The 24,390-nt window shown below is 38.8% G+C and overlaps 1 protein-coding gene and 1 long non-coding RNA gene across 3 annotated transcripts in view; both read left to right on the forward strand.

Moving 5' to 3' along the window:
• The window catches only part of LOC307155625, an 821,100-nt gene that overhangs the window by 231,872 nt on the left and 564,838 nt on the right, over positions 1-24,390 (forward strand). The window lies entirely within an intron of this gene.
• The window catches only part of casq1b (calsequestrin 1b), a 68,618-nt gene that overhangs the window by 26,028 nt on the left and 18,200 nt on the right, over positions 1-24,390 (forward strand). Inside the window, exon 2 of one of the 2 annotated variants that reach the window (XM_079866404.1) lies at positions 19,991-20,023. The exons of the other annotated variant lie outside the window; for it this stretch is intronic. Coding sequence (XP_079722530.1) covers positions 19,991-20,023 — 33 coding nt within the window. The remainder of the gene's footprint in view (positions 1-19,990; positions 20,024-24,390) is intronic. 2 annotated transcript variants of the gene reach the window in all.

Below are 24,390 nucleotides of genomic sequence, written 5' to 3' on the forward strand. Positions count from 1 at the left end.
AGATCATGTCAACATGCTTATCTTTCTCAACAGAAATCAGTAGACTGGTGCAGAAGTTCTATGGGAACTTCATGCGTTTTCTCAGATCGGATAGCTATCTGATTTATCAAAATGATTCCATTTACACCTGGTCACATAAATGTGTTTTTGCAAAACGGATATAAATCCGATCATGAATTCCCGCGCTATATGCATATTTAAATTGTTGCACGTCACCGACAGCAACTGATATGAGCTGCATTTTATTGATCATCAGCGAACATTTCTAAATCAAAGACCGCAACAAGATGCGGCAACAGCCCTGGTAAGATCATTTCGGTTCTTTACTTTTAATGAAGATGATTGTGTGTTGATGAATGACTTTCACTTTGATTTGCGATAGTTTGCACGTTGGCTTGATGAATAGATGCTCATCTGTGGTGATGCGTGTTGAAGTAGCGTCGTCATATCTGGCTATAACATGACATATAGCCTATAACACGCTCTCACACGTTTATTTCTTAGCATTTTTGGGATAAGTCAAATTTACATTTCAACAACCAGATGCATTTACTCTTGTCCAGTTTCGTCTGGAATGCGTCTCAGATCTCCTCCTGAAGTGGTTTGAGCGATCAGATTTAAATCCGTCTCGAATGCGTTTGGGAGGGCATTTACATTTGGTCTTTTCACGATCGGATAGCTATCCGATCACAGAAAACGGATGAAGTGGCCATGGGTCTCTGTTTAAGAACGCCGCTGCAGGTTCCGCTGTTTTAGAGCACCGCAGGGCATATCTTCAAGTCTACCGAACGTCCAGTTTCACTGCCACAAGTTGATCTTCTTGTAATAAAGATCTCATCGAGGACAAACAAACTGTATTTTTGTATTTTCATTGCATTTTTAATTTATAAAAAGTTAAAGAAATAATGAATTTCAATATAAAAATATTAATGATTAATCGATAGTCGATCGTTAATTCTCCCGACGATCGACTAAGAAAATTTAATCGAATGCCCATCCCTAATTTCCATACTGAATAAGCCGGCTTTTGTTTCTTTTGTTATTGCCCCCGCCCTCCAAGGGAACAGCGTGGCTACTTATTATGCAGCGCTCTGGCCGGCTCTATCCGATTTCAAAATTCAATGAAGATGGACGCCAATAACATTACGATGTCCAGCAATCGATTTAAATAGTAGGTTACATGGGGTTTAATTTGTCGTTTAATGAGATGTAGCCTACATAACCAACGTGTATCTTAATGGTCCAGTGGTAGAGATTTCGCCAGGCGTGACAAAAGGTCTGAGTTCGAATCCGCCCTCGGATAGGTTTTTTTTCTCGTATAGTTTTTTTCTCTCATCAAAACGATTATGTTCATCAGTGGTTGTATATCAAGCAGGGACACGCAAACGTTTGCATTATGTTTTGTGATTTCAACAGAACGAATAGAGAGTATCCGCAACGCAACGGATTGAAGCGCGTGTCGAGTGAAGACAGTGCGGTGTGTGTGCGTCGCGTGAGCCACACAAGAAAACACTGTATCTGCGCCACTGATCGCAGCGGCAACGAGCACTTTGATCACTTGATTTAAAAAAACACATTTCAGCGCTAGTATCTTATTTAAAAAACGAATTAAATGAATGCTCTGCCAGTTAACTGGAGATGTTTTATTTATTTGTAGAATTGGTACATTCGTGTTGCGAGATGTTTTAAAAAGTGGTGGGAACATGTCCCATCCGTCCCACCGGCAAATTACGCCTATGCCTATTTCCATAGTGTATTGCTTATTATTTATCATTAGCAAAAGTTTGTTTCATGTTGCACAAGTAGGCTACACCGAAGAAAATTCCTAGTCTGTGAAACCTTTCATTGACAATGGCAATAAAATCTATTCTGATTCATACTTGGATTCATAGCCTACTCATACTATATATATATATATATATATATATATATATATATATATATATATATATATATATATATATATATATATATCACATAGCACATCCTGTTTTTGATTTGAACATTGTCTAGAGTTTATCTTATTTTTTATTCAGTGTACACAAGAGTTGCCTATACAGTTTTATCGGTAGATGCTAAGAGACATTTATTTATATATTACCTGTTTGCAAACTTTTTTTTTCTTTGATGGCACATTTTCCTGACCTTTCTGCTCCCCCCTGTGCTTTACAGCTTTACAGGGGGTATGGCTTATCTAAATGAGATGTAAATTAGTGATCGACCGATATATCGGGCCGATATTTGCGGGTTTGACGTGTATCGGCATCGGCCGATACTCGGCTGCTGCGTTCGCCGATAGTTTTTTTTCCGGGCATTAATTACAGACAGGCGTCTGCAGGCAGCTCTGTGTTGCTGGAGACGCTGCAGTTCACGTGCAGCCCATCACTGCCCCGCCCTCATTAGCAGAGTGCTGGAAGCCTCTTCTAGACAACGGTTAGTTTTAAACTTTCAAAGCATCTTTTTAACTGTTTGACTTAGCTGAAATACACTTTGAAAGTGGAAACACGTTGCTCTATATGTGCGTGCAACTATAGCTAAGCAAGTTTGTGGGTCCAAATGGAAAACGCGAATGCCTCATCTATAAAACTGCTTGTCATTGTATTTAGGGAGCTGCAAATAGCTAAGTTTGAGGCTATCCATATGCATACGGCAGCTGTTACAAACACTGGTCATAGGATTAAATAATGCCGACGTTGTTCGGTTGTTCGGTGATTCCGTGATATTTGTGGGAGTTTTATTCAGCGACCACCTGGCTGAGGTTTGGACATGTGCTCATAAAAGAAGCGACGCGCTCGTTTGTCCAGGCGCTCCTATGCCGTGGTGAGATGAAAACATCTTTTCAGAATGCCGCAAGCGCACGCAGGTCATGTGACAAAAAACAACTGGCCTTTCCATGACAACATCGAAAGCTCGGCCGAACAGCGGATCATAGCTGGACAGGGCGGGTTTTTATTTCTCATCTCCATATGTAGTCGTAAAGGGCTAGAAATAAATTAATACTTACTTCCTCGTCATCATGGAGAGAGCAGTTCATGTTTGCATAGCAACAACAGACGCAAGCTCTTGTAGAAGCGGCGCGGCCGTGCTTTCCACTCGTTTTAGACGCGATCCCTAATTCATAATAAACTTAGAATCTATTTGGTTTAAAATCGTTTTTGTTTTGTTTAAAATGGAGATCACAATTACATATATCAGACAACTACACAGAATAACATGTTCCATTCAAATTATTTTATTTATTATGCTTAAATATTTATTTTCAGAATTTTTTTTTCAGAATTTGAATTATGCTTAAATATTTATTTAGTATTTTCAGCACTGAACTTTTTTTCTGTTCTAACTCGCATGTTTTTAATATTTGTCAAATATTGTTTTTTTTTAAGTTCAATAACTGTTCCTTTCTTAATTGAGACTTGTAACAGTTGTTATCATTATATACGTGTCATTTTTATGATGTAAACTGAGTGAGCAAAAGCAGTATCGGCTCCAAATATCGGCCCAAGAAAATCGGCAACCCGTATCGGTCATCGGCTAAGGCTGATGAAAAAAAAAAAGGCATCGGCACTAAAAAATCCATATCGGTCGATCCCTAATGTAAATGAGCCCTATTGTCACTCCCAGCAGGAGAGAGAGGTGAGAACTGCACAATCTTTAGAGGCTGTTTTCTCCCCTTTGAGCTTTTTTGAGTGCCTACCTTCAAATGGCCCAAACTTCTCCAAATATTATCAGATTTCCATGTGTTACACATCGTTGGAAAGCTTGGAGACTACACTTTCAGAATCTGCGAATAACTCAAAATGCCCCAGAACCGACTTGTGTCCCTACTTTCCGTGATCGGTCACATTTGTAGGTAATCTAAATAAAAGATACAGATTGTAATGAATGTCAGCTTGCTTATTTTGCTTAAGACAAGGATTTATTAAGTCCACACGTCATCCAAACAAGAAACTATGCTTCTAACCACAGGTCAAAAGCTGTTGTTCCAACCACACAACTTTGCTATGCTATTTGCGAATGTTCGTTGGAACGATGGTTTCGGGAAACACCGAGTCGTTAAACTATGCTGATAACGACGGAACTTGCGTCCATAGTTGACTAACGATACTTTGGGAAACGCACCCCTGATTGGATTTCACATGGTTTATGTGACTTTCTCACACCTGTAAAATGTAAACGTCAGACGTTGTAGGAAACATACTGAAAGTCACTGCAAAAAGTTGATGCAAAGTACCAGATGAGCAGAAAATGACAATATAACGGAGACATGTTTTGAAACCGGCGGAGAAGACGGCTCGGAATAAAGCCACGCATACCAGCCTCCTAAATTTCTGCTGCTGCCTCATAAGACGCAGTAATCCAGCACATCGGCTTCAGATTTTCACGTTGTAAATAAGACAACATCTGTATTGCAAAGTGCCAGCATACATATATCCTTTGCTGCATTTGATATCCCACAATCCTGTGCTTTCCATTCTGTGACAGTTGAGATAAAAAAAAAAGATGGCATCTTAAAGCATCTTAAAGGCATCTCAGTTTTTGTATAAATTTACGAGTTTGACCAATCTCATTTCTAATGAGAAATTACTATTGTAGTAATTAAATATTTGCTTAGTTATCAGCAAAGCCCACTCTATTTTTCTGAAGATTATAACAGTTATGTTGCCTCTAGGGCTGCAACTAACGATTATTTTGATAATCGATTAATCGGTCGATTATTTTTACGATTAATCGGTTTATGTACTTATATTTTAGTTTTGCCCATTTTTTCCCAAGTAAATTATTAATAAAGGGTCTTTATCATTCAACATAGACTTTTTAGAGATTTTAACCATTTTGCATTGTCATATCCTCATCAAAAACATATCTGGAGTTGTGTTTTATTATGTGTTACTAATCCTTTGTCGAACTCTTCTGCAATCAAAACACTGACCCATACGTACTCTAGCAAATTTCACAAGGAGATTTCAAATAATGTTTTCACCATGGCTGTCCTTAGGGCTACTAAAGTAGTTTAACATCCCGAACAAAGCTTATTAAGGAATCTTTCAGAACATATTTTCACTAAGACTAAGAATAAAACAGAATAAAATTGCAGTAAATTGCATTTTATTATTTTTTTTCCCTGTAAACACACAGCTTATACCTGGGAAACAGCTTTATAGCTTATGCTGTGAAATTGTAAACAATCCTTCGAATAAAGTGCCAATGGCATGAAACCTGAATGGAATTCACATTTTAAAATACAATTTAAAGTAAAATCCATCAGAAGGTTGTCCAGAAAAAAATTGGACACACACAAAAAACCTGCTGTATGAAAAAGAGCAGTGCATACTTAGAAAAAAAGTGCATTTCAAATACATTTAAACATTTACCTCTCTCATTCAGTCATAATTAGGCTGCAAGACTGAATTATGAACTGGTAAACGACAAACTGATCACAGAACATGTTTGTAAAGCTTTAAACAGCAATGTTATCAGCTTTTACGACTAAACATTTGCAAACAACATTGTACTGCAGAATCTGCGTATCAAATGATTTTGATTAATATGCGCGAGGGAGAGAGAGAGCAAGACAGCGCTCGGGTGAGTGCGCGCGCGCGGCCGGGGCTCGCTCGCTCGCTCTCTCTCTCTCTCTCTCTCTCTCTCTCTCTCTCTCTCTCTCTCTGCTCGTTCATATGCAAATGATACACTAACTATCATAGAGTGAAAGACTGTGCAATTAATTATTTTTTCTGAGAGAAGCCAGCTTCCATGAATGGAATGACTTCCGGTAACTTTGGAAGCTCAAGTCGGCGGCGGTGTGAACGTACAGTTACTCCACTGCCGCCTGTCTCCGCCATCTCGCTGAATGCTGCAGAGACGCTGTGCGGGACGCACGTTACATAAAACGAGGCCAGCTATTGGCTATTCGCTACTTCTCCTGCTGTACTGGCTGAGTAAAACCTCCGATGGCTCATTACTGCCACACTTTGGTCACCGCAGATTTAAAATATGCACGAAATGAGCCGCTTACAGCAAATAAAAGTTATTTAGCAACTAATCGATGACTAAATTAGTTGACAACTATTTTAATAATCGATTAAATCGATTAGTTGTTTCAGCTCTAGTTGCCTCAGAAGTCTGTCCAAAATCAGTTTCATGAGGTACAAGCTATCAAATACCTGTAGCCTTGAAGAATAACAAATTTTAAGAATCTATTTCAAATATGCTTCCATACATAACATCACGGTAAAGAATATTGTATTTAGCTTTTAAGGCTGCTCAGCAAAGTTGCAATTCCTGTTTTCTCCTTATTGTCTTTAATGACTCTTGGAGTCCCAGTTTCACTCAGACTGATGGGATTAGCACACGAGTGATTCACTGAGAATCTCACCTTTTGTTCTGCAAATGGCTCTTGGAGCCAAAGTCCCAGCTCCAGACGTTGTATCGTTAGGCTGATTAGATTAGCACATATGCGTTTGGATGGTTATGCTGATTGGATTGAGACTGGTAACACGCTGGAGTCTGGGGCGGGTTCCTGTATACTCATTTACATGCTTTGTTTGAATTTGTCTCCACCTTCAAAAGTCCCTCCTCCTAAAATGCCTATAAGATACCATGTAAAGTTACGTTACTCAGATTGTTGGACGAACTGCAGCCACGCTCAATAAAGAATAACTTATGTTTGAACGCGATCCCAACGTCTCCTGGTCTCTGCTTTGAAGGAATAAAAAGTTCCCTACAGCCTATAACTCATCTCCAGCTACTCAGCTGTTTTGTTGAATAAACTCCCACACCTGGGGTCATCTCTGTTTCCTGTAGTGGTGTGTCGTTTCAATCTGGAAGGGGCCTTAAAGTAAAGAGACAATCTCTGTCAAATTAAAATAAGTGAGATATCCCAGCTAATAGGGAACGTTCTCAGAACATTAGCTAACGATCTGGCAAGGTTCCCTCTGTCACAGAGTCAGCCATACCTTTAGCACCAGATCTCTACACTCCACCCACTCATTCCCAATCACCAGAGTTCTGACCAGCAGAACCTGCATTCACTAATCACCCATGCACTACTGTATATAAGCAGTAACATATCAGTTCACCTTTGTCTGCTCTCGTGGTTCAAGTCTGAACCACTTATCCGTCTACCTATCTCTGAGACACTTACCTGTGCAATCCTCTTCCCGAACTTTTCAGACTTCTTCTGTTATCTGTGGTCATTCAGTCCTCCATTCAGCAATCATCTCCATCTACAATAGATACGAACTGTTGAGCATATCAGCATAGATCATTCAATTCAGTACTCACTTTGAATTGTTCTATTCTGTGACAAACTTTTTCTAGTGACGTTAATAGAGTGTTTGTTCAAAGTTATCTGTAATAAATGAATGTTGTCAAAAATGTTAGAACAAAAAACAATTTATTCATCGTTCATGGATTTTTTTTTTTAAAGGTGCATCTAGCGGTGAAATTGTATTTTGCATTCAAACGAAAAGTGCTCTCTAGCGCCTCGCTTTTTCAAATGCATGTTGCAACTACGATAGCCGTTATGTATGTAGCGCCCCCTACCCTCTTCTTTGATGGGCGGAGCATCGGGTTCTAATGATATGTCTCTCGACTTAACTAATTTACTTCCTTCCTTTTTCCCCCCTAATCACTCTACTAAAATGAAGATATTAGGTGATTATCTTTCTGAGAAGCTTTTATATAAAATCACAAAAAGGTAAGTTCTTATCAATTAACAAGTGATTTTATTTAAAGTAAAAACAGATGAAAGAATGAAATATTGTAAATAATAAAAAAAAAAATTAAATGAAATTTTCAAATGTCTGTTGTGTATTTTCTTTCACACAAAATCACCTTTGGATCCTCTTAAATCAAAACTCCAATCAATACTCAAATATCAATATTCAATTTTGTATCAGTAAGAAATCAGTAATATAATCCCCTTTGGATCTATAATACAATCTCAAAATCAAAATGCAGAATACACTCAGTGTAAATCAATGAGCAAATTAGACAATACGTAATGTGGGCCCACACACACTCTTAATTTCAATAACCCCAACCTGTTGCAGGCCTGTGTCGTTGCTTGAGAACGGTGTGGCCGTGAAAACCAACAAATGGCCTCTTCGCTCTAAAGAGCTAAATAAACAAACAAGTGTACCTGACTGTGTCTTCCCGTTTCGACACGCGCGCTGTCCACCGATCACGTACACTCCCGTGTGTCTGCAGTCTCACCAGCTGTCCGCTGCATGATTATGAATCCCGCGATGCCAGAGGAATTCTAAGCCATGAGGGGATTTAGAACGCTATCTGGTTCCTCCATACTGTAGCTGTCTTCCTCGGAATGATTAATAAACTCAGATCCTGCGAGTAGATTTTACTCGACGTAAAAAAAAAATTACAGCGCGCTCAGCAACAGTAACATATGCAAGTCTGTTTAAACTTTTTAGTCAAAGTATAACAAATGAAACGAATTGCAGAAACGTTCTTTAACACTTTCTGTATGCTAAATATACTCTTTGACCACTTAGTCAGCAGTTATTTGGGTATATTTTCTCTCAGAATCACCAGAAAATAAAGAGCGACATCACTTTCCGATCTGCCTCCATCTCTCTCTCCTCCTCCCTCTCCCAATCAGAATTATCAATACCCGCGCATGGGCGGGAGCAAGTAAACCAATGTCCAATCACAAATAAAAAACATACATGCTGATCAAACCCACATGTTGAGAGAGTACACCTCACATAAACTTTACCGTAATCTGTATAACATTAATACAAGTGAAATGCTGTACAAATATATAACCACATAACGTTTATGACAGTTTAACCCTCGAAGGTCAGAAACATTTACATATTAGAAATTATGCATGTAGGAGATAATAAATAACCCTAGCTGGGCTACATGTACCAAGAAGCTATGACAACATGTCTTCCAATAGCACTTCATCGAGTTTAACTATACATGTTCTACTGTTGTGCTGCCTATATAATGAATTACACAACCAAGCAATGAAAAAAGCTTGTAATTTAGACCATAACATTGACTTGCCTGTTGAGAAGAAAGCAGGCAACTTCAGTGTCCCTTTCAAAGTCTTTCTCCTTCATTAGCTCTTTCCACCTGGGAAAAGCTATCCCGATATTTACCCTTGTTTTTTTTTTATTCGCCGGTCACATTTCCATTTAAAGAATTTTTTTTTACTAAAAGTGACAAGCACCTCTCACTGATCTCCTTGTCCGTTTCAGCTGGTTTCAGTAACGTAACGTGACGCTGGCTCTGAACGAAAACACGTTGTGGAAACGCGTTCAGGTAGGCTAGTGCTTTTTGTCCCTCTCTGCTATTACAGTTTTTCAAAATGGCAGAACTACATGGAAGCCTACTTGGACTTAGTCCAAGTCAGATCATTGCCGTAGGTAATTTTACACCAATGAGGACATATTTATGAATAAAGACATTGATTTTAGCTAATAAAATACTTAAAAAAAAAACTACAGTGTACCTTTAAACGTTTTAGTTGGACGTTTGTGTAACATTTTTAAATGTTGCTACTTGTTTCAGAACGTTCAGAAAACATTAAAAAGTAACATTCCCATAATGTTTGCAACAAAATAAAATGAAACACTCCCTTAATGTTCACATAACCAAGAAAAAAAAAAGTTTTTAAAACGTTTGAAACTGGATGCTTTGAACGTTAAGAAAAATGTTCAGAAATAATGTTTTCATAATTTAATGAGAACATTAGCCAAACTTTTTTAGAACATATTTTTGTTTGCAGGGATGAAACAAAACAAAACTGACACTTGCTCAGGGAATCTCATTTACAAAGTGTCCCAAACTAATATCTTTTAAATATCTTTTAAATATTTTGTGTATATATTTTAATATAGTCATTACTACAACTAAACCAGTTTTAAATTTTAGCAATGATCACTATTAGGAAATGTATGAATAGGACCATCTGGTATGATAATGTAATCACCATGTAAAACAAAGACATTAATGGTTGGCGGAAGAGAAAAAGAAAGAGAAAATGATTCATGGTCAAGTTTCATTAGATACTGTATTGGTGCCTTTATGATTGTAGTTATGATTTTAATAGTCTTGCTCTGTAATCATAGCTGTTTTATATTTCCCTTGTGATTTCAAATGACAAGATAGAAAATTAGGCTTCACTAAAATGTTGATACTAAATTTTGGGTTTATCAAATGAAAAGCATAATTCTTTTCTATTGGCCTTTTGCTGTCCACATAAACAGCAAGCTGCAGTCAGAACATCCCATTGTGGTTTGTGCAGGTTTTGGAGGGTGGAAGATGCTGGATTATAGGGGACAAAAACAGGCGCTGTTGTTTAGTGTGATGAAAGCATCTGCGAGCTCAGTGGTGATGAGTCAGTGGTGAATGTGCCACTCGCTGAGCCACCAGCCCAAACCAAGACGCTCATAAAAATACCAAGAAAATGTATTGTGCATCGCAACAGAAGAAATTACAAACAGTAGCTGCACATTTTAGCTCTCAGCAGCCATTTAAAAGGACTTTATTTGGAATTCAAAGAAATTCACATAAATTTAACTAGAAAAAGTAATGTCAGCCAAGACACATTTTGAATGTTGGATTGATGAAGTTAATATTAAAATTCAGTAATATTGAATCAACATTGAACTGAATAATGACAGCCCTGAAGTGCCAGCAGAGATTGTGTCAACTAGATTCTCCCCTGTAAAGGTCTCATCGACACAACAGCCAGTGGCACAGATCCTCAACAAACCCATCTCCATACCAACGTGATCTTAAACCAGATGGAACTGGGTAAATATTTGGAATGTTCCGATCCAATCTGACTTCTGACCTTTAATGCAGCCTGAATCATGATCATGCACTGTTCGGCTTACTTAGCTGGGGACACTTAATATTCAACAATATTATTGATCTGGGTCCGTATACGTTTTTATCATTTCCTTTCCTGTTTGGAATGGAATTACAAGAAATGAAAACCAGTTCGTTTATTCGTTTTTTAGTTTATTTCAAAAAATGAAAAATTAGATTTTGGCTCGATTTTTCATTTTTCGTTTGTGGTTTACAAATCGGTTTATGGGTTCGATATTTCATTTGCACACGTGGGCAGCGCTGAAACACCCCTTTCATCTGATTGGTCAAAACGCTCCGTCTTCAGTAGGCTACTAGCTTTTCTTTCTGTCAGGCAGAATAAGAGTCAGTACGAGTGTGGTACTGAAAAATGCACTTTAATAAAATAATGTCTGAAACCACCACTCACTGTTAACTACGCACAATATCTGAAGCAGAAATATGTTGCTGGTCACGTAATTCGTGCTGCTGCGACTTGCAAGCGACCCCATTAATGTGAACCACAGGATATGACAGATTATTTTAGCATGATGAATTTCCCATGGATAAATACAGTGCAAAGTTCTGTCTCTTTGGATAAAAGGGAAATGGAAATAAAAATCAATAATAGGCTGAACTGTACCATGATAATATGTCCGTAACATTAGATGTCCGTAGATGACCTACCCATAACTGTTACATTAGAGTTAGGGGATAACACAGTTTGTACAGTATAAAAATCATTTGATTTGATTTGATAAACTTTATTAATCCCACACTGGGGAAATGTCTGTGTTACAGCAGCTCAAAAATAAAGTAAGAAATACAAAAAATATGGAGAATGGAAAATAGAATAGAATAAGATTACTTACAATAACAATAATAATTAGAAAAAACAACTGTATTCACACAATAGCCAACCTTATGTAAACAGACAGTATATAAATACAAATATACAAGTATACAAATAAGTATAATGTAAATGAATGGAGGTAACATATTGCACAATTATAAGTGACACAAAGTAATAAAAAGAAATGCAGAGTAATTGTCCGGTGCTACTCAAAGTGCAGAAGCAGCTAGCAGTGCTGCATTATGATGTTGCATTAAATAGTCTGACTGCTGCTGGAATGAAGGACCTGTTTATGTCTATTATGTCTAAAGTTCCCATAAAACATGAAAACCCAACAACCCAATGGGAATATATCCTTGTTGTGTAAAACATCTGTTCATAATCTGTGATTACACAATTCCAATACAAATAGCACCGGGAGGCGTCTGAAATAACTCTGCAATGATCAATCTGCATTTTTAAACCAGCTAATTTTACAGTAGGCTAGGCTCATATTCAGAATGTCCTTCTCGTACAATGCCAATGACTGTACAAATGGGCTTCCTTTGTGAAATATAGCAGACCACCTAAAATAACAGTTTAAAAAAGGTGATCTGCTATTTTTCACAAAGGAAGCTCAGTCAGACAGACAGACAGACAGATAGATAGATAGATAGATAGATAGAAGTTTAAAGTGCCCCATTATGCTATTTTAAAGTTTCCTAATGTTGTTTTGGATTCTTCTACAACAGGTTTACATGCATCAAAGGTAAAAAAAAAACTCTTTCATTTCCTCATAATATACATTTGCACATCACCACATTTCCAATGATTCTCAAACGACTCGTCAAATGAATCAATCTCTCTAAATCCCTCCTTTCCGCGAGCTACTCTGCTCTGATTGGCCAGACAGCTCAGTCTGTTGTGACTGCGTGCAGCGCGCGCGTCAATAACAAAAAAGCTGTCCCGAGGATTCCTACACTGATCTATACAATGACATTCTATATAGATCAGTGTTCCTACACCGTAAACTAAAGACAGTAACGAAAAATGACGTTGATTTTACCATATCAATGCGAGCGCGAGTCCAATGATGAAACATGGTTATTATGGAAGAACTACAGTAGTTATTCAACCCAAACCTCCATCGTAAGGACGACTCGAGCAGGACGTTTCTCCTCGACCACCATCTTTCAAGAGCAAGCAGTTTGCGAATCCTGCATTGAACTCTGAGATTTGAGAAGCAGTCGTCAGTGAAATAAAGGGAACACAGAAAAAGTTTAGCTGTGGTATCATGGTAAAGATGAATTTTAACCACTGATTCTCCACATGCTCGTCCTTGGGCAGTGAAAAAAAAAAACTGGATTTACCTTCACATTGTAGAGCACAGCATGACATGGTGCTATCCAGTATCCACAGGAATCAGCTGCAGGTTTGAGGTTCAAGTTTTCCCTGGTGTCTGTGCACACAATAAGTGGGCGGACAATATGCTAATATTTCGCCTTGACGTCGTTTGAAAAACAATTCATTTAATTGACTCAGAGTCGACTCATACTTTTGAAAGACAATAACTTTATATACCGTGGTGCACTTTCAGATTGAAATTTTTGCAGGATGTTTTCATTCACTTAAAGCTATGTTACACACTACATGAAAGGTAATTTAAAAAAATCCATAATAGGGGCCCTTTAAATATGTTAGGCCTATATACATTTTCGAATATAACAAGCATTACAAACTACAATAGCCTAAACAGAACTGGAACCTTTGTAAGATATGCGCTCGTCTTCACAAAAACTACATGCAGAGTTTTTAAATCTCGTGTGGAGAAAATATTGTTTATTCTGGACAGTATGGCAAGCCATGGCAAAAAGCAGGATAACTTGTAGGCTATAGCCTACTTGAAAGGAAAACAAATTTGCCGCGTAAAAACAGAATTTGTGTTGTTGAATCATATTTTTTCTAGTAGGCTATCTTAAAATATCTATGACAAATAAAAGTTCCAGATGGACAAACATTAAATACAAAAACCAGTGTGAATAACAATATCTTAAAATAAACTAGAGAGTGGATACACATATGTGGCCTATTTATGAATGAAATTCATGCATTTATTTGGCATTTAAACTGATGCAAACAGGGAAAGAGAGTAGAAAAGACTTGGCCTATTATCCTGTCGCCCTCTCTAGTGGACAGCATTAAGTATTAAGCATTAAGTACGGCCTTCATTGCTCAGATAACGCAAGTTAATAATAATAAATAATAATAATGTTTAAATATATGCTGGCTTTCTCAAGCCAACTTAATAAAGAAAACTCAGAGTAACATCGACCAATTCAGTATGTAATAAAATTGTATTAGTTTTATAATAAACCTAATAACATTTTAAATGTAGCCTATGCCGTGCTCGTCAACCGACATGATTTTAATTAATCCCAAACCTGGTAATTTTATCAGTATTAATGTATGTTCACTGATTCTAGCTTCTCTCTTTTCTGTCTCTTTCTTTTCATGTGAACTGAGTAGGCTACACATGCTTACATTCATAAATATAAACTTTATTTCTATTCAATTTTCAAAATTATTTATAGCCTACATATGTCACACAGCCTACCTGCCTTTTGATGTAAATAAAAGACGAGAGTGGTAAATGTTACGGACATATTATCATGGTACAGTTCAGCCTATTGATTTTTATTTCCACTTCCCTTTTATCCAAAGTGACGGAACTATTAGCACTGTATTTATCAATGGAAAATACATCATACTAAAATAATCTGGCATATACTGTGGTTCACATTAATGGGGTCGCTTGCAAGTCGCAGCAGCACGAATTACATGACCAGCAACATATTTCTGCTTCAAATATTGTGCGTAGTTAACAGTGAGTGGTGGTTTCAGACATTATTTTATTAAAGTGCATTTGTCAGTGCTGCACTCGTACTGACTCTTATTCTGCCTGACAGAAAGAAAAGCTTGTAGCCTACAAGGCGGAGCGTTTTGTCCAATCAGATGAAAGGGGCGTTTCAGCGCCGCCCACGTGTGCAAATGAAATATCGAACCCATAAACCGATTTGTAAACCACAAACAAAAAATGAAAAATCGAGCCAAAATCTCATTTCTCATTTCAAATTTCATTTCTCAAATCTCAAAACAGTGATGTCATTGTCCAACTCAACTTTGTTCTCATACAATGGTGTCAATGCAGGGAGAAATGAAACGAGAAATGAAAACCAGAGAAAAAAAAACCAGAGAAAAAAAAAAAAAAAAAAATGAGCTGGTTTTCATTTCTCGTTATTCCATTACAAACAGGAAATGAAATGATCAAAAAGTACACGGACCGATCTGCCTGCATTGACACCATTGTATGAGAACTGATTTGAGCTGGACAATGACATAACTGTTTTCTCCAGAGATGCTGTATAGATAAATGTACTAAATTACTAACTTTTTACAACAGAAATTAATCAACACTGAACTTACTTAAGCTGGACAATGACTCTATTTTCTTCTAGTGCTGCTGAACAGCCAAAACAAACATGGTTGCATTCTTTTCCTTTTATCACTATAAAGCTGGTTTGAAACAATCTGCATTGTAAAAAGCGCTATAGAAATATAGGTGACTTGACAAAGTCTTGTTTGAAAGTTTTGATAAAACATTTAAAATGCCTTGAAGCTTGAAGGTTTATAGGCCTTACAGACAGAAAGAACAATAGATTGAACAAATTTAGTACTGTTTTTAATGGTCACTTGTAAGCAAAGCCAGTTAAGGACTACTGCTCAATTTTGGCGTGTACTAAAGGGAAAAAAAATAACTCCAAAAAACACCATGCAACTTTTTTGTTATTTGTTAAAGTTATATGGCTATTATGAACTCACCTCTGAAGCCAAAGGTCAAATATGTAATTTGCTTATTCTACTGCAGGTTTAGATATTTAAATGAACTATTTTCCTCATTGTTGATTTCCTGAACTCATTGAGTTCTGAAGTGAAGGTCAGACCTCTCTAAACATGTTAAACATTACAAACAAGAGGAATAAAACGTTCCGGTGATAAAATTAGCATGGACAACTTTTCAGCATCAAAAAACAGTAATTTCGACCTTACAATTATTTCACACAGCAATGGTTGTCACAAGTGATGTTGGTGTTAAATCAGCTTAACCCTTGTGCTGTGTTGAAAACCCTATAAGACTTGTGATGTTCATAGTCAAAAATGACCAGCCTGCAAAAAAGAAAATGCTTATAAATCTCTAGTTGTTCTACCTTATCAGCAGATATTGGATTCAGTCTTTTTGTCAGCTTGTTTTCTTTCCATTAGGACATGTTTTGTATTTATTTTTGGAACTGGTCAATCGTAGGCCTTATTTATCTGAGCTTATGTACCTCAGTTTTTGAGTGAAAAAACAAACAGACATTATTTTTGTATATTTTTGTCAATTTTACATAAAATATGAAAAAAAAATGCACTAGTATCACACTATTGTGCTTTAATGTTTAACCAGGAAATTTGTTTTGAAATGGTTTTATTTTGTACAAAATGGCACAAAGTCACACTTGTGGTGTTTCTGGTCCAAAATGTCCGGCCTACAAAATATAGCTTATGAATACAGTATGCTATTTTATCACCAAATATTGGATTCAATCTTTTTGTCAACTTGTTTTCTTTCAGTTAGGCGTCATTGATCTGAGCCACACTGATTTGAAGATAAAATTCATCTCTGTGAAAAAGAGACAAAAATAGAATAAAAAGAGATTTATAAGCAATTTTTTTGTAGGCTGGTCATTTTTTACCCTGAACACTACAAAGACTTTGTGCCATTTTCTACAAAATAAGTATTTCAAAACAAATTTTCGTGAACCAAACCGAAACTAGTGCGATCTCTATGGATTTAAGCAATGTAATATTATATATACATGAAATCACACAGTAATTACACAGTGATACCATGGTCATTGAACCAGGTTTTGGTTATTTTGGCAGTGTGCGCAGGTGCAAATCCTGCTGGAAAATGAAGTCAGCATCTCCATAAAGCTTGTCTGCTGAAGGAAGCATGAAGTGCTCTGAAAATGTCCTGGTAGACGGCTGCGTTGAGTGGACAGCACAGTGGACCAACACCAGCCGATGACATGGCTCCCCAAACCAACACAGACTGTGGAAACTTCACACTGGACTTCAAGCATCTTGGATTGTGTGCCTCTCCATTCTTCCTCCAGACTCTGGGACCTTGGTTTCCAAATGAGATGCAAAATTTTCTCTCATCAGAAAAGAGGACTTTGGTCCACTGTGCTTTATTAAATCCAGAGTCAACGCAGGCGTCTACCAGGACATTTTCAGAGCACTTCATGCTTCCTTCCTTTTCCAGCAGGATTTGCACCTGCCCACACTGCCAAAAGAACCAAAACCTGGTTAAATGACCATGGTATCACTGTGTAATTACTGTGTGATTTCATGTATATATAATATTACATTGCTTAAATCCATAGAGATCACACTATGTCTCGCACTTTGTACGTCACCAACAGTCTGTGTGCAGTCTGGTACAAAACACTCAGGCATGACGGCGTAACGTTACAATTATAACGTAAGACTATAGAAAAAATGACAAATGTTAGCTTCAGTAAAGTTGGCTTCATTCATTGAGAGAAAAGGTATGACGTCACATGTGCGCCTTTTGGGTTTGTAGTCCTTGTAATTACGTATTTTCAGTCTTATACCTCAACAGTTTTACATCAAACTGTGACTTTCTTGACTTTAAAATGTATCTTTTAAATTGACAAACATCATATGTGTAATTCAGGGCACAATTCAAACGAGATCAAAATATTTGTTGTCTCTCGCCATTGACTACCATACAATATTTTTCCGAAATAAGGTCCCATGGTGGTCTACCGGAAGGGGAGGGACTTAGGCTATCTATACATCACGGTTGTTTAAACCAATCAGCATTAAGCTGTGTCGTCAGAAAGTCGTTTCACATCGTGCTTTTGATCAGCGCAGTCGGTGGAGAGCAACTGCGCTCGACTGCAGAATCCGACACGTCTGCCTTGCTCGCGAGAGTTTTTTGACATACGTCAGCATGACATCAGAGCAAGGCGGACCGCACTCGGACACATTTCTAACCGTCACGCATCTCGCGCTGATCACCGGTGATCGGTTCTGCGCAGATTTTGCTCATCTCAAACAAGCCTGTTGTTTCATGTTCATGTTTCCTGGTTTGACATGCTCCCCTTTGTCATGTGTGATTCACTTGTCGTCATGTGATCATGTGCTTCCCAAGTCTCATGTGTTTGTGTTATGTTGTCATTGCTTCATTGTCTTGATTGTCTACAGGTCTTGTTAAGTCATCCATCCTTGTGTATTTAATATGTTTGCCTTAATTGTTACTTTGTCTAGTAATGTTTGTGTAACGCATTGTTCGGTGAGTTTTGTTTGTGAGCCTGCAAGATTACTCAAGTCCTGCCAAGTCAAGTTTTATTTATTATTTGTTTACATTGGATGTAAATAAAAATGTACTTGGGTTCTTCAAGCTCACCTCCAGTGGATTATGTTACAATATTTGGTGATGATGTAGCATAATGAGAGATTTAAAAGCAATTTTTTTTAGGCCGGTAATTTTTGTTACAATGTGGTTTGAACAAACATTGAACAATTTGGTGCTTTCTGGGTACATATTTCACTGCACTTTTCATGCGACACAAAGAATTACAAAAAGTATAAAAACATTTTTGGGAAGTTGTTATACTCTGGGTGAGTAAAGTCTAACATGAACATAACATAAACTAGCATTTTCGGGTACAGGAAAATCCTCTCTGGGTAAAAATGATCCGAACACAACCTAAGGGTAAAAGAAATGCGTTTCTTTTTTTCTTTTTCTTTTTTCTCGTTTTATAAGATTCTTTCTCTGTCTGAGCACATGCTGTCAGATATGAATCATAGTTGAGTCATTTCAGCTGTCATATTCTCACAAATAAGCATACTTCACATCAACAATCTGTTGCTAGAAGTACAGCAAAACATTTATTTTATGAAGCAAGATAGTTATCAGAATCCAACAGAATTGTTTAATGGTTTTACTATTTTATTTTTCCTTTTATACCTTTAAAAGATAAAAAAAAAAATGTATTCTCTATTTGTGAACATTGAACAATTTGGTGCTTTCTGGGTACATATTTCACTGCACTTTTCATGCGACACATCCACAAGAAAGGCTATTAGCGATATCATTTTTCTCTCCATTTTGATGGTCCCTTTTGAACATTCTGTTGACTATAAGTAACTTTGCAACTACACATCAACTAACTCCTATTAGAGTATTAGTAGACTGTCTGCTTAATATTTGCTAACTCTTTATTGTGATGGTCCTCCAACAGACATTCTACTGACTATAAGTAACTTTGCAAGTATATGTCAACTTATTCTAACCTTAACCCTACCAGTCTACTAATACTCGACTAACACTCTAATGTGAGTTAGTAGATGTAGGTGCAACATCCCTTAGAGTCAATAGAATGTGTTAAGGGGAAAAAAAGTGAAATGCTTATTCTTAATAAGTGCTTACTTTGCGAGCCATAAAAAAATTATGTAGTACGGTCGCACCAATGGTGACGTCATATATAGTATGAATATGAATGTACTACATTCGCCATGTTGTCACTGTCATGTGTCCTACCAGCATCAGTTGTGTGCTTCACTGCCATTCACAAATCCTCTCCTGCGGCCTCATGGGATAGTAAAGTGTCCATCGGATGCGCACTTCAGAATCTCACCGGAAGTAGTAGGTCATCTGGGTTCTTTTTGCCCACTCTTCTATGAGTACTGTGTGTACTCACTGTGTGAGTAAAGTGCACATATGGAGTTGATTGTGTGGTGCAAACATTAAAAAAAAAATCTGTTTACAAATCATACACTATTATTAAGTATTTTGATTGTGCAAGGAACCTTGCTAAAATTTATTTATCGATAATCTGTACCTGTAATCATAATTTTGTGTGAAAATAAATACAATTGGTTGTTTTTTTTTACTGCCCACTTGTGTTTATTTCAGCTGTAAACTGCAGTGAAATGTGTGTATAGGTAGGCCTATATGTTTTAGCAGTCATGTATTTCCAATGAGCCTGGGTTGTTTGTTTGAATTAGTTTCTGAACATCTGTTGACATGCTGAGACAAAATAACAGAACAGGAGTCCAGAGAGGCTTGTACAAAGCAATTTCCCTCATTTCTAAAATAAATTAGTTTTTAAATCTTTAACTGTGACAAAGAGCAAGAATAGTTTATTTTATGCTCTGTTAGTTATTTTATGCTCAAATCTAAAGTCACCTGACCTTTCTCTGCAGTTGCTAACAAGCCCTGCCGCCTTGACTTACCAGGTATGTTCAAGCCCTCAAATGATTGTGTTTTGTTCTGTTCTCTCTTTCTCTGTGTTTCTCAAGTCTGGCTTATCACTAAAGCTTCATCCAAAATATCTGAATAGCATCCTTCCCCCCTCACTAGAGCCACTCTAAAGGTGTTTTATGACAAATGAGCGGTTTGTAAGAACCATGGAAAGAACAAATGATGCTCCTTCAGACGTGTTGGATGTGGCCGGTGAGAGATGTCGCAGTGAGTTTTTACAGGATAGCACTTCCTGTGAGGCAGAGACAAGTGACCTGCTGCTGCCATTAATGCATCCGTCCACTTATTTATTTATTTTGTAATGTGCTGCTCACCCTCTAGCTTGTCACCACGTCCCAACCTCTACATCATGAGCTGTGTTAAACACAGCCTTGTTGATTTCATTCAGGAAGATGGGGACAAACTCTGATGTAGCAAAAATGTGGCGGAATGAAGCTCAAGTGTCTTGTTGTGAGTGCTGTAACTTTGACATTTGTGTGCTGATTTATTGTTTTCATCTTCGGAAGACAAATTAAGGTATTTTTGATGAAATCCAAGAGTTTTCAGTCCCTCCATTGGGAGCAACGCAACTTAAACATTCAAGGTCCAGAACGATAGGAAAGACATCATTAAAGTAATCCATGTGACTCAGACTCTGTGAGTGAGTGGTTTAAACCTCAATTTAATGAAGCGACGCAAGTGCTTTGTTTGTTTTGTGTATGTTGCGAATGTATGTACTCCCAATGGAGGGACAGAAAGCTCTCTGATTTAATAAAAAAATAACTTCATTTGTGTTCCGAAGATGAGCAAAGGTCTAATGGGTGTGGAATGACAAGAGGGTGAGTAATTAACAACACAATTTTTATTTTCCTTTCAAAAGGGAACTCTCGCTGCATCCCCTAGAGGGCGCTACGAGCATGAGTCTAAACATGACAATGAACATGATATTGACAGGTAGCAGCCTATGACGGCACTCACAGCCCACCTGCCCCACATATGATGAGCTTTTGGACGTTATGTCTCGCACCACAGAAATATTAGATCTGCCAGAGAAAGGTGAGAAGTGTGAGCTCCCTCGCAGCCGCCTTGATGAACACTTCCTGTTGGGATTTAACCACCCAGCTCAAACGAGTCTTCTCCATCTCCCAGATCTTTACACTGAGGGGCGGAGATCTTGGTAAAGCCATATTCTGCTTGCATCCATAGTGCACAGGCAAACTATTCTGATGTGGAGGGGATCCAGGAATATGATTGTGTCGATGCCTCCGACTGAAGAGACGCTGGCCAGCTATCTCTCGGCAGGTGAGGCATCCACATTGAAGACGACATTTCTGCCAACTAAGCCGCTGCGTGTTACATCACGTCTGAATGGCAGAGTATATGCTGCAGCAGGTCAGGCTGGGGTGGCTTTGCACACAATAGCTGTGCTGCAAGCCTACCAGGATGAACTGCTGAAGGACCTGGACCAGGGCCAGGGGCTCCCCCCTGAAGATTTGGCTCTCCGTGCACAAATTAGACTGCCGCCGCGATCGGTCGATCCATGGTAGCTATGGAGAGACATCTCTGGGTAAACCTGTCCAACATCGGGGAGAACAAAAAAAATTCTCCTCAATGCACCAGTTTCGCCTTCCGAGATTCTGTTGAGACAGTGGTCAGGACGTTTCAGGAGGCGGAGGCGCACTCCACGACTTTTAAGACGTTTATACCACGCCGGTCCAGATCTACACCTCAAGCCACAAAGGGGGCTGGCCCGTCTCCTGACTGAGGTCAGGTGGGACTGACACACTTTTACATCTGACCCTGAAGCTGGACCTATGATGTTTTTGGCAGTATGTTTTTATTCCAACATCTGCCTTACTGATGGTTTGGCATTAGAGGCTGGTTGTGAATGCGTTGTCTGACACTGGACAGTTTACTAAGTAGTAGGCTCTCAGTGAGCCTCCTTAGTTACTGCTTTCTATGGAGCGTGTTATGCCCTCTCACCTATGAGTAGTGTTTTTGCTCAGGTTTTCGCCTTCTCAGAGCTAATGTTCTGATAGTTCTGTCAGGTAGTTATTCTCTCCGGGAGCCTCCCTGACTGTTTATTTTATGGAAGTATTTTTGGGCATCCACTTCCTAGAGCTCTGCTCAGAAAGCGTCATCAAGTAGTCCTTGGTAAGCTGTTCTGAGTGTAGGATGTTGCTATGCCTCCTCTCGCTTTAGACTAGAGAGTTGTCATGTGGGGGCCTCCATCTGCAGAGCTCCACCATGCAGTAATGCTGAGTTGTCAAGCTTTTGAGCCTCCTTGGCCAGTGTCTTTAGGACCACGGGCCTCCACTTGCTATAGACAGTTATTTTAGCCTTCACTCTTTGAGCTTCACCTGCATCCAGATCGAATTGATTAGGCTCCACAGAGCCGCCTCAGGAAGCAGAGAGAGAGAGAGAGAGAGAGAGTCGTTATTATAAGGCCTCCATCTTCCGAGCTCAGCCTAGGGCTAAGTTGTTAGGCTCTCTGTGGGGCGTGGTTTGGTCTCCTCTTGATTTAGAGAGTCGTCATGTTGAGGCTTTGGCTCCTAGAGCTTGGCCAGGCAGTTTGCTAAGTTGTTAGGCTCTCTGTGAGCCTCCTTGGCTACCGCAGGCGTTCTAAGGCCTCCTCTCGCTAGAGAGAGTTATCTTTATTGAGGCCTCTGCTCCCCAGTGCTCCACTAGGATTAGCAATTGTGAGTTGTAGGCTCTCTGTGAGCCTCCTTGCAAGATATGCTGAGCATGGGGTGTCATTAGGTCTCCTCTCGATTTAGAGAGTTGTCATGCTGAGGCCTCCTCCCCTAGTGCTCGGCTAATGTTTGCTAAGTTGTTAGGCTTTTTGTGATCCTCCTTGTCTGCTGCGAGTGTCGTTAGGCCTCCTCTCGCTAGAGAGAGTTATCTTATTGAGGCCTCCGCTCCCCAGAGCACTGCTAGGATAGCAATTGTGGGTTGTAGGCTCTCTGTGAGCCTCCTTGCAAGATGTCCTGAGCGAGGGGCATTGTTAAGTCTCCTCTCGATTTAGAGTCGTCATACAGAGCCCTCCGCTCCTAGAGCTCGGCTAGGTGGTAGGGTAGTATGTCAGATTGTTAGGCTCTCTAGGAGCTGCCTTAGCTACTGACCTTCGTGTGGAGTGTTGTCAGGCCTCCTCTCATTACAAGAGTCGTTTTATTGAGGCCTTCACTTTTTCGGAGCTTTGCGGGCCAGTTAGAATTTATAGCTTTTTCTGAGCTTTCTCAGTACTGCCCTTGGGTTGGAGCGTTTGCTAGGCCTCTTGTTTGAGGCCTTCACTCTTCAGGGCTGTCTTGAACAGAGCTTCAGAGCGTTAGGCTCTCTGTGAGCCTCCTTGGAAGCTGGCCTGAATATGAACGTAGTTAGGCTTCCTCTCTTTAGAGTCACACTTTTGAGGCCTCCGTTCTTGAGAAGCTCCGGTCTATGATCTCATTGCTGGTGTGCACCTTAGGGACGTGTTTAGACTCATGCTTCAGACACCGGACACGTTCCCCATAGCTCCCTCCAGGGGACGTAACTCCTCATTCCCCTTCTCAGGGAACCATGGCTACATGCGTAACCTGAGACGTTTTGAGTGAACTAACCTTTTAAAATAATCAACTTTAAATGTAATAATGAATAACACACTAAAGTTTAAATTATAATCACATATTTTAAATGTGCTTTAATATGTAAGTCAACACATTCAAATAAGTAATAATAATAAGTTTTATTTATATAGCACTGTTCAATAACTCAAGAACACTTAATTTTGACAAATAATACACATAATACAGATGTACAATTAGGAAACAAAAGGCAGTCAGATGATCATTTAACATACAATAGCCAAAATAAGTAAGGATCTGGAAAATGAAATTAAACAATCAGTTAATAAAACTGTCACGGGTGGTTGCAGGAAGGCAGACGGAGACAAGAATATATTTTCCAAAATGAAGGTTTATTGTAATTAAACACATGACAGCAGAACAGCAACACACACTAAATGTAACGGAGATCGGACGAAGACTGACAGAACAGACAGACCTTAAATACAAACACAGATTACACTGATTAACAGAACACAGGTGATACAGATGACGATGACGACTAAACAGGTGATACAACTGAACTGATAATGACAGTAACCATGGAAATGAAGGAGTTGCGGGAAAAGAACAAAGGAAAACAGGAACCAATCAAAACACAAATTGACAGTCCAAACATACACTGACACATGACAGTACTCCCCCCTCCCAGTAGGAACGTCCTTGCACCGTAGATAGACCAACTGCGGAGGGAGGGGGCTCAGGAGGAGGACGAAGGGCAGACAGAAGGCAGGAGGGACCAAGGCGGAGCAGACGGTGCAGGC

Source organism: Squalius cephalus (genome assembly GCF_949319135.1).
Source record: "Squalius cephalus genome assembly, chromosome: 3".
Taxonomy (NCBI): Eukaryota; Metazoa; Chordata; class Actinopteri; order Cypriniformes; family Leuciscidae; genus Squalius; species Squalius cephalus.